Source organism: Calliopsis andreniformis, chromosome 12 (assembly GCF_051401765.1).
Source record: "Calliopsis andreniformis isolate RMS-2024a chromosome 12, iyCalAndr_principal, whole genome shotgun sequence".
NCBI classification, from domain to species: domain Eukaryota; kingdom Metazoa; phylum Arthropoda; class Insecta; order Hymenoptera; family Andrenidae; genus Calliopsis; species Calliopsis andreniformis.
This window is the reverse complement of record NC_135073.1, coordinates 4993750-5006082: the sequence shown is the minus strand read 5'-3', so window position 1 is coordinate 5006082 and position 12333 is coordinate 4993750. Positions and strand designations below refer to the sequence as shown.

At 32.8% G+C, this 12333-nt stretch overlaps 1 protein-coding gene across 2 annotated transcripts in view; it reads left to right on the top strand.

Moving 5' to 3' along the window:
• The window catches only part of Mmp2 (Matrix metalloproteinase 2), a 244653-nt gene that overhangs the window by 9090 nt on the left and 223230 nt on the right, over window positions 1-12333 (top strand). The window contains exons 3-4 of one of the 2 annotated variants that reach the window (XM_076390052.1): window positions 2775-3427; window positions 3498-3612. In XM_076390052.1, coding sequence (XP_076246167.1) covers window positions 3520-3612 — 93 coding nt within the window. In that variant the 5' untranslated portion in view covers window positions 2775-3427; window positions 3498-3519. Of the gene's footprint in view, window positions 1-2774; window positions 3613-12333 lie in introns of both variants that reach the window. The other variant, XM_076390051.1, reaches the window with a different exon arrangement.

Genomic DNA, 12333 nt, shown 5'->3' with positions numbered 1-12333 from the left:
ATGCCAATATTGCAAATATAATTTAAACAAAGATAGAGACAAATTTTTGCAAAGTTTTTGAAATATTTGTTTATCTATCATAAAACCAGAATTTTAGAGTTTAAAATAAAATTCAAAGATCTGGTTTACTTTGAATTAGTTATGAAAGATTCTTTGCAAATCTGAATTCTATAGAGACCATAACATTACGAGAAGAATGAGATCGTTATTATAGCACAGTTCATTAATCCTTTGGAAGCGACCTATAATGTGACTTAATACACTGTTAGCTCGAAGCTGTTTTAGCAATAATGCCGCACTGTTCGCGAGCATGCATATGGGGATGAATAAAAAACAGAATAGATGTCTACGGAGAAAATTATTTACGTCACTGTGTGATGCCCATCAATTATAAAGGATTATTGCAGAGTTCTCATTTGGTGCCAACTAAAGGTCTCGAACTGTGATTTATATCGTAGGTTCATATTTTAAAAATGGTTTTAGTTTTATTGTATATTTAGACAGAAGGAAAAATATTATTCATAATTTATTGATTTCGTAATGAATATGATCTCTGGCTATAATCTGAAGTTTGAAGTCATTGTTAATCTTTAGAGTTCAAATACTTTGTAGATTTTAGGAAGTTTATTTCAAAATGTATAAATACTATGTAATACTCTTTGAATGATATTTTATGAAATTATGAACATTAAACTTTTTTTATATCTATTGCCAGATGGTATAAGATTATGATAAAATTAGGTTTTTCATTTTATGTCAAGCAATCTCAGAATTTGGGGGAACGAGGAAAATACGAAGTTGAATGAATAAGAAATAAACTATTTAAACTCTACTATTAATCTGGTCTGTAGCTCAAGGTAGTCAACTTCTCTAAGTAATTTGCATTAGTCACTGAAAATTAAGTGTGTTTAATGTACACACATATGTGAATATTAGTATAATGAGTATGTTTCAAATGATTCATTAGAGAGAAAACATGTTTCAATGTCAAAATAGTTCTAAATAAATTCTTTCTAAAACGAAATGAAATAAATCCTATTCATTTTTTGAAATTATATTTTTTAATACACTTATAAATTGTATTAGTACAAAATGGTCAGAGTTTGCATCAATATGTACATATATATTGATGTAATAACAAAGAACAGACTATCGCCTGGAATAAGCAAAAATTCTAATATTTAAAACATGTGTCAATGGTAATTCCTCGATTCTCACGTTTTTTTGTAACGTGATAAATCATCGTGAAACCGCAGAACTATAAAAATTCACACGATGATTGAAATGACGTCAAAGATGACGAACATTCGTAGTAGGGTGTGCTATATAAAGTCTTTGGAAATTTGGCAGCACTTGGATGCTTCAACTTTTGTCGTTTTGAAAACTTTCTACAAGTTCGTGTACTTAAAATATTCCAAACTTTGAAATATATCAAATAGTAGTGGCATCTTGAATTGTTATTTTCAAAAATACGACGAAAAGCATTTACTCGTATGCGGAAAATATTTCTGCAACAGTAAACTGTTGTGAATGGAATTTATTACGTTGCATCAGTATCTTATTTCTACTTCTATATTTTTTACTTCGTTTACTTTCATTCTCTTGAAATTTCTGTCTCGTTCTCTTGAAATTGGCGATCAAAAGTTGCCCAATTTTATTTAACTTTGAAATTGTAACACACAATTATTTATCGTGAATACAATAGAGAAGTTCCAAAAACATCAGATAAAGTAGAAGGCGTTCAGAATAAAAAACTGTAAATATTTGACTTTACATCTTATCTTTAGACACTGAAAAAAGGTTATATGCACATATGTCCAAAAACGCCTTTTTAGTTATACATTATTTTATATTACGTACAGTGTGATACATTCCTAAAGATCTACCACTGTGCGCCACTCATCTAAACGCTCAGAATGTAGCACCTCTCGGAAATGTAGCGACTTCGTAAAAATAGAAGGGGGTCAAGTTCTTCACGATTCTGACAATTAACGTTTTGGTGGTCGGTTAAATGCTACGGAACGACTCAAATACGTTACTAGTTCTTTGGAACACTAGAGTAAGCCCTGTTCAAACGAGGGCTTGAAACCTTGTGGGGATTTACAAAGTAAATGTGACCAACTAAGATATAGCCCTGAACCAAGTATGCAGTAGAGAGCACATTTGGCGTCTTGCGCCCACAAGGGTATTGCACAGCACGCCACTTTAGTGGGTCCCATCTCATAAGTCATTATATTGTCGAGGGGTACTATACCTCTGGGCCTAGCATGATTTTAAAGGGGATAACACACCATGCAGGCGTGAAATGGGCTAGCTTTTTACACAATATAAAATAGTATCTAATTAAAGAATTATGTATGCGTTTTCAGGCATATGTGCATTTGAACATTTTTCATTGTCTTTCTGACAAGAACCTATTCTCTAAAAATGCCTCACATGTTTGGAAACACTTTGTGTAGTCGACAACGAGACACAGTAACTCCAGTAAAGCAGCAAATTATCGACCCTTCACACTTCTAACAATCGACGTTATCTCTTTTGGTACTTCTAGGACTCCAAATTGACAGAAATCAGGCAAAGTATGTTGGTTCATTCTTAGGTCTTCGGCTGGCTATCAAAATGCCAATTTAGAAGTGTGAAGGATCGATAACTTGCTGTTTCATTGGAATTGCTATATCTCGTCGTTGACTAACTTTGTACACCTAACTCTGAAGTATTTGTCAACCCGCCTTTGGTAATCAGCAAGCTCATCGTACTACTAAAAATTGTTGCAGGTCGGCGGATGGACGTGGTAACCGCCGGGAAGTCCGAACACGGAGGAAAGTACGCACTGGGAAACCTTCGTCCTCGTCATCGGCGTCGGCGACGAAGGAGCGCAGTATTGACAGAAGTCGGTAGGTTTGCGCGAAGGAAACGAGAGCGGAAGAAGAGAGAAAGGGGATCGTTTAAGCAGCAAGAGAATAAAAGTGTCCATCTAGTGGTATTAAGTAAACCGTGGGCCTCCTGGGAAGTTCGCCCCGAGCAACGATCCCACCTGCTACACTTTGGTCTTATCAACTATACGGTTGGGAGCCAGTTAAAAAAATAGAAGAAGAAGGAAGAAGACCCCACCTGTGCAACCCTATCACTGTCACTGCTACTATTCGAATTCCCCACCGTCCATTTACTCCTTTGTGCCGAAACAAGGCGTTTTCGTGGTCCAGCTGCCTGTCCCTCGCGAAGTGACACCTCGTGCCGCGTGTCTCGCGAAGAAGAGAAGGGAAAAGCGTGCTTCCGTCAGTAGCGTTTCGCGCGACGATTCTGTAACGGTAACGCTTGTGTGCGGCACAGTGCAGCGTGCACCCTGGTGATCCAATCAGTCGCGGTGCATTTTTAAGTCGCTCGTGGATCGTTCGTTCATTCATTTCTTCAGTCGTTCGGCCGTTCGGTAAGACTTGTTCGTGAACGGTGGTGTTATTCATAGGTGGTGTAAGTGAAAATATTGGTGAATTTTGCAGCGAAGAATAGACAGTTGCAACGATGGTGTCCCTGTGGATGGTGCTGATGGTGGTGTTTGCTGGCTTTGCTACCGGATCAGCGCGATCTTCGGTCATCTATGCGGACGACAAAGTGGTGAGTCAATGAATTCTGAGATTTTCTTGTGGCCTTCGAGGGCACTTAGGATTATTAGTTCGTTGACTAACGAGTTCGCTACTGGAAGCACAGGGTCTAACGTGGTGTGAGAATTTATATATTTGAGAAATAGATTTAGTGCTTAAAAAGATACGATAAGCTATAATCATTGTTTGTTCCCTATTTAATCGTATTTACGAGTTAAGGTGGCAGGGAATAAGGTACAATTTTTTAAATTATTTATTACTTCTAATAACGGAGTAAAAATGGTATACTTACAAGCGGACAGAAGATGATTCCTTATAAAGAATTAAGAAAAATATAAGGAATAAATTATTTATTTTTTAAATTTATCTTATTTTTTCATAAGGAATCACCTCCTACCCGCTTGTACATCTTATTCGAGAACACCCTGTATAAAGTAGCTATCAAAGGTTGAGCTTGGTCAATACACTTTTTGAGGTGTCAAATCACTCAGAAGTAATTAGTTTTATTATTTTTATGAACCTTTTCTATACTTATTTTTTTATTCTATGAAATTTATGAACTATCTCTCAATGTAGTTTCAAATTGATTACATTTTATTGTACAACACGGCTTTTTTTACAAACTTAGGGAAAAATGAAAAATTTTAAAAAGATGTTAATCTTCTTTCTGGATGAATTCCGTTTTAAAAGGAAACATGAAGACTCGTTTTTGGTTTGATTAAAACTTTAACGTTCTTGCTGCATCTCAACATTTATTTTGGCAAAAACTAGCTTTTCGCAGTTTTAATCTGGAAGATTAAAAGCAGGTTTATTTCAGTATTACAAGACGATCACACCATTTTCTTTTTTGTTCTTCGATTCACTTTATTGTACATAGTCCTGTCTTCCCTAATGACATAAAATGATGCTCAAATGATAGCTGCTAATTAAATGTACTAAATTAACAAATGTTTTTGTATAATTCGTATACTTCAAGCATTGAATCATATTTTTCTAATATGTATATATAGATATGAAATTGTACAACATTTTAACGTAGGTAATGTACTAACTTTTAGGGACGAACATTTCTTTTCTCTTTCTTGGGTCATTCCATGCGAAATCGAAGACTTTTAGGGATAACATCTCGAATGATGTACAAATTTGGATATGTTGTAGTTTTTAGCAATGTTTAAGCGTATATGAAAGGGTTTTCCAGAATTTTAAAAATCATGGATTTTGACGCAACGTTAACTTTAACAAATTTTCACAGAGCCAATTTCAAAGTGTTCGTATTTTTTAAAAGATGGCCATTAAAAAAACAAATGTAGTTATATTTTCATTTTTTTTCAGATTTTTAAATATTTCCCCTCTACAAAACGTATTTGTTTAAAACAATTGTAAAAGAAAATAGTTAAAAAAGAGTCTGTTCCTAATGGTATCATTTCTATTTAATCCTCTAATGTTTTCACTGTAAGCATGCTCAAGCTGATTCTCGTGCGTATATTATTTTAGGAGTTATACATTTTTGAAAAAAAGTTAGTGCTCTAACAGCTTCAAACAGCTGTAATATCCATAATTTAACAAATTTTGAAGAACCTTATGAAATACGTTTAGACATAGATTAAGGCTACATATATCTAAATTTCGATAACATCTGAGATGTTACTCCGAAAAGATTTCGCATGAAATGATGATCGTACGAAATTGTCTAGAAAATTTTTCCAACATATTTTCACATTTTTCTGAATAGAAAACTTATTACCTCTGAGAGAAGTAAACAAGATGTAACGCAGACTGTTGAATTTACAAACAGAAACAATACCTATCAATCTGTACGAGAAATACAATATTTATTTTCCTTTCTAAAGCAATATGTCTCGAAAAATTGAACATTCTAAAATGCAGTATTTGGTTATTTGATTATTTAGTGATTGAACATAAGGTTAATTCTGAATCTGTTCTACTTGTTGAAACACAAAACAAGTTGAAACTCTGAAACAAGATCACATAGGGTCTGTGTTTACATGAATCCCTCTTGTTGTTTTAGTATTTCGAAATTGCAATTGCAATGCTTTCCACATCGTCCACGCGCGTGAGGAGAAAATACAACTTAAAAATGTTCAGCATTCGATTTATCACATGGAGTATAATAAATAAAATACTAATAATATTGCAATGATTATTCAGTATTACTATTAGTATGCTGCAAATAAAACACGTTCTTCTTTTTTCAAAAATTTATCTATATATACATTCACCATTTAACCGAATTCTAATGGAACGTAATCTAATAATTCACAAAAGCAAAGTAAATTAATATGGTAAACTATAAATGGCTGTTCCAAAAATTCGTAGCCTTCATTGAAATCATACTCAGCATAGAGTATCTTAAACAATGGTTCATTTCAATCAATCATATTCTATTTTGTTATCTTTTATTTTTAGAAGTGGAACACCATGATATGTTAACGAAACTTTCAAATGATCTAATATTAAAAATGATTATAAGGTTCAATTACGACATGCATTACTACGCTCATTTCACAATAACACTTTTCTGAATTACACTAGATTTCATTAAAGCTATTTGTCACTTTGATTCACAATCGTGCAAATTGGAATCTAGGTACGATTTATAATCACGCGAGAAAACCTGTTTTTAAGTGATGAGGTAGTAAAGAAAAATGTCACAGGCATGAATTACTGAAAGCAGTAATGCAGCGAACGTAATATCTCATAACCTTTATAGTGGTCTGTAATCCATCAAATAATTCAAATGAAGTGGTCCAAAGAAAGGGTCACGCGGACGGAGATAGTACCGAGATCGGAGCAGACGCGTCATAATTTAAATCCGGGTCAGTGAAGTCGCTAATTAATTATTTCACGAATAATAGCGCGCCTCTTACGGTTTTCGTAGAATACCTAGGAAGCTTGAGCGTGTCTCTGAAGTCCTCTCCTGATTTAGTGGACTGACGAGAATCTCGAACCTGCTGGGAATTAATTTCACTATACACCTCCGTTCGAGTCAGTTTTTACTAACGAGGAGGACCTGTAACAGCATCTATTTATATAAGGTATTGAAATCGGAATAAAGTTTACCTGTTTGAAATGTATGCATTGATCTGGTATCAAATCCGAGATATTAAAAGTTTTGGGAATGTTGACACGTGTTTATTTCTATCGTTTATAAATTCCTATTTTTAAATGAATATTATGCTAAGTACGTATTCATCAATTCTATAACGTATTTGCAAAAAGGATTGAACCAATTTTGTTCAATGAACTTCTCTCTCAAACGGGGTAAATTATCTTATTCGGTAAATTATCTTATTATCTTATCAGTAAATAAGCGAGATTAGTGAGTGTACATGGATGAATTCGTACGTGTTTCTTATTTAATTTGATTAAAAGTGGAAAATAACGTATTTAACTTCAGTTCAATGGGTTTTTTCAGATTACTTAATGTCCGACTGTGCATTTCCTATGAATCATTTCTCAGTTTTTATAGTTTTCTTATTCGTGATATTTCGCTATTTTATTACACTGAACATTCCACTTTTTCTCTTGTAAAAGAACGTTGCAGATACTGCGTGTACAAGGTTCTTTTTGAACGTAAAATAGGTTCATACACGTTTTATTAAAAAAGTTACATCCAAAATCCGATACTGTAACGGTCTTGTTCCCTGTCTCCAACATTATCAAGTATATATTAAATTTTTACTTGCTGGGAACATTAATGGAAAAAGTTCACGTTGCATTTATCAGGAATACGTATGACAAATTCTTACTGTAATTGGATGAATTTGCATTGCATGCAAATGCTGTTTCTATTTTTGTTTTCATGCATGGAATATACTCACGTATTTTAACTATCTATGGTATATTCAAAATTAGCATTGTCGATTGCTTCACAATATTTATTCATGTATTGTTATGAAACGGAGTAAGAAATTTGATAATTAAATTATGATTTTTGTCTTAAATTTTAAACTAATCCGTCATATGCAAGAGAAAAGATTCTGTATAAATAGCTAAACTTGTGTTTTCTCACAAGAAAGGAAGTGTGACTAAAGTAACATGTTGAATATCGAACGCTGTTGTTACATGCATGTGATTTTTAGCAACATTCGTGTCACGTTCAAGTAAACTCGATCGCAGCTGTTGTGTGATTATATTTAACCCCACGGTTGCAGAAACCCTGAGTAAAATTATTTTTGAATGCAATATTAAAAAAGTTTGAAATACGATCTAGAGAAATTGCATTTTTAACGATTTCAGCTGTTATTGCTTAATAGAGATTAAATATTTAAAAATTTGCTTTGAACTTCTTCTTTCTAGTGCTCATAAATTCTCCGAAATATTGTTTCATTGCAAACATTTTCAAAGTTCCTTCAAATTTCTTTTTTATTTTAGGACTTTGTTTTCGTAGCTAAATTAATTGTGATATGGATCTTTTTTTGCAATTGGATATTGCAAGGTATTCAAATCATTTTTCAATTTAGTAAATGTCGTTAGATTAGGAATAAGATGATAGTTAACACTATTTCATTTTGGTCGAGTACTCTATGTAGAAAACGGTGAGAAGAATAGTGAAAATATATAATTTTAAAACTAAACTATTTTTGTACAATGAAAAGTGTTAAAACATAACTTCAGGTTCTTTTAAAAGCATTTTTTTCATGGAAGATATATGGCTTTCAAAGATTTTACTAGATGCTAAGGGGTAAGGGGAATCACACCCTTTTTACATTTTTTTAAAGTAAGAAGCATGTATGCCTGACATGAAATGCATCACGCTGAAGCTGTTTGCTTGTTGGAGAATCTTAGATAACAATATTAATCAAATTTTTCAAATTGATTTCAAAGAAACTACTTTTCCTACTTAAAGTATTAAGCATTTACAATTAAAGCTTTGTTATATATCTTCCTTATTCACATTGTCTTTTAGCTTCATCATAAGATTGAATTGGAATACCAATATAATGATTTTCAAACAAAGGAAGTATTAGCTTTCACCCTTCAGTCACGTTTTGCATTTTTGTGCATCAACTGTGTGTGACATCGTGGTCTTTAAGCTCATCGTATTGATAGGAAAATATGACACATATTGTTCGGTGACTCACACTAATCACATTTTGGTCACTTGGTAATTCTCACAAATGTTTGAAAATTTATTGTATTTTTAATATCTAATAAAAAAAGTGGAGTTAATGTCATTCCATTTGAAGAACAGAAAATTAAATTTTTCACCGATAATTTACATTTGTTTATGTCTTAAGAAATTTCTTTTCCAAGAAAATTTATTTATGTATTCTGAGATTCTCCCACACTAGTTGAGTCACTCCTTCAAGTTCAACTTTCCTTTATTTTTATCTTAAAACTTCGATTAATGCATGGTACGTACTTACAGCATTATGTTTCGTAAAATTAAATAAATTTCTAAATAAATAATTCAATATAAATTATGTGGAGTACGACTAGATCTAGTTGTTACATCTCTCTATTTTTTAATGTTTTTTTGCATTTCATATTCAATACCAATAAAAATTTCCACTTAAAGTATACATTTTTTCTACCAATAATTACTATTTCATGCAGCATATCAAACAACCAGTGACAACAATTTTAAGGTGTGATATTAAAATAAAACGAAATTGAAGATAGGTAAAATTGCGTTTTACGCATTGTTTCCGAGTTATTAATTATTGAGAAAATAATTCTAAAATATGCATGAAATATGTCTAGCTTGGGTCTCATTCTACTTGCTTCGCCGCGCCTGGCCTGAAGTCGACAGTAGATTAAGTCTCAAGTCAGTTACACCTTATGCGAATTTTGAATGGTTTTGTAACAATTGATAACTCTGGAACACAGTGTTAAACACAGTTTTGTTAAAATGTCCAACTTTTGTTTTGGACACTCTGTAGGTTAATACTAAGCCAAACCTATGATTTTAAAAGAATTCTTTCAAAGAGATTATCTTATATCAAGGTGCTCCGACAGTACGTATAATTTTCTGTTTCTCTGAAGAAACCTATAATTTTCTTCTGAAAGATTTCGTTGATTACTAATCAATTTCTCTATTTTATTTGGTGCTTCTTAAACACTTTTGCAAATAGTTTCCAATATCTATCTTTATTGATATGGTCCTACCACAAAGTTACTATTTCTAAGTCGTTTTTAAAATAGAAATAGTATGTATATTGCTTCGCTGATAAGTTGATCCCTGGCAACAATATAGATCTATTTGTTTCGGAGTTCATCTCGTCAGCGGAGATCTAAATATTCTTCTTATTCAAACCAAATTTTGTTCACATCTGATTGAGATCAGACTCAGCGCATATTTCTTTAGTCTGAGGGATTTAGGAATTTATGGTCTCGACGTAAACTTATGAGAAGGTAGTACATATTAATTCGTAGCTTTACTCGCAACGTTACTCTACATTCACAGGAATTGCTTTTGGGTCCACTGTTTCTCCATGGATCTATAAGATACTTAATACCATGCTGGTTCTCGTAAACCCTCGTAACATATGGGAGTCTGCGGAGAACGTCTCTTCACAGTAATGTGTCTTGCCCGTTAGTTTTGCAGTAAGACGATGTCAGAACGTCACCATTTCTCGTGGTGAAATTCCCTTGCCCTACTAAAACGTCTTGTGCAAAACACATACATATTTTCATTAAAATTAATTGGAAACTGTTTATTCAGTATTCATGATATGTACTTTGCCTGGATAGAAGACGGATTAGTAAATGATAATGATATGAAACAGGCTGGATGCATCTCTAAAGCTTGCCTCTCTTTACGAGTAATTATATTCAAGCTGTGTACGTGATAAGACAGGATTTTATCTCGTTTTTAGTGCAACTATTTCGTTAATTTCGTAGCCGCTTGAAGAGCAAGTATACACATAAACTTAGGCATATACTTGCTTTAACGTACTTGATGGTTATATTATTTGTGTACATATATAAGAATATTAGTGGAACGAAATATAGAGGTACAATTTTTGAGTGAAGGTTTTTACGAGTAATTTTTATTATCTATTTGCTTGTTAATCATCTCTTCTGAAAAGATACAATTTTAGATTGTTCACTTTGTCCAGTATAAAATCTCAGTTGAAATAAAAGATATTTTGGTGGTACATACTTTACTGTTATCAGTAAGAGAGAATATTTTATTAAGATAGTGTATTAAATTAATTACTTGAATTAAAATTAATTTTATGAATAGTAAAACCTTGATAGTTGTTTGCGAATATCGCCTGTTGCATTTCAGTAAAAGAGGGTAGAAATAATATTAAGAACAGACAAGGTAAAGAGTGAAAATAGTAGGAGGTAGAAAAAGTAACTTTCGACTTAAAAGGATTTGATTATTTATTTTCATCATTTTATAATAGTAGATCGTCCCTTAATTTTTATTTAACATTATCATTTTGTTCCAGAAAAGTAGGAATATTCTAAACAATATTTGAACAAATTTCTGAAAGATGAAAAATGATTTTGAATAATACGTTTCTTGCATTTAATATAACCCTAACCATTTATTTTTATAGAACTGAAATAATTTTCAGTGACTTTATGAAATGACCTAGTATTTCTATATTTCTATAAATCTGTATATAAAATTCTTCAGTATTACCTTTGTTTACAGAAATTAATGCCGTGGTTAATACTTTAAATGAACATGATTTAATTCTTGAAAATATCGGTAACAAATTAATTTCCATATTTAATAGGATTGCAAAACGCTGTGGCTCAACTTATACAGAGCTTCTGTACCCAATGTGACAATTACGAGTTTCATGTCCTACTTTACGTAGTTCTCGCTCGCCTCTGACTCTAAACGCGTATACGCGGCATTATTTCAGCGTATGTCACAAACAGAACCGATTCGCGAATGTGTGGCAGGATGACTAAGGCACCCACGGTCGATTCCGCGTGCGAAAGTCGCTTATATCGACTGTATGCTTTCAGACGTGGCGCCTGCGTCGTCGTAACCCTATTTGATGTGAAACGATTTGTTCCTTTCCTGTGGAAATTACGTTCTCGTACGATAGAAGCGAAATGCAAGAGGTCTCGTTCCTGATGTTTTAGTCTATAATTGTGTGACAAAAAACATGTTAAACATTTTTATTTACTATGGCATTTGTAATATGCAAGATATTTAGTAAGAGAAATTGTCTCAGTGGAACCCACATCAGCTCTGGATTAAAGCACGAAAAGGATGAAAACAGATCAGAAGAAAATTTGTTCTATTTGATCGTGTTCATGCGTTCTAGTTTAGACATTGATATTGATGCTTTAGGGAACAGTCACGCTCAACCATTACCACAAATTGTCAGCCACCGATCAAATTTCAAACATAGAAATTACAGGTTCAATACAGTAATTACATTTAAGAAATAGCTAGTACATAATTTGCAAGTAACATTATTATGTTTCAAATATAATTGCTATATTGAATCGTCGCTTCTACATTTGAAATTTGGTCGGTGGCTGTTGATCCGTGATGGTTAAGCGTGACCGCTCCCATAATATGCAGCTCCTTATTTTGATAGACACTACTTGAAATGGCTAACTTAAATTTAAATACTAGCCTGCAATTATCACAAAGTTTCTGAATCGTTCAAAAAGTTTGTTTTTCTTGTCGAGTTGAATACTGCAAGCTGTATAGCAAAATCAATCCTATGTTTAGTCTATGAAAATTTGTCATTACTTACTTGTAAAGAATGTTTATGTATTTATATTTTAT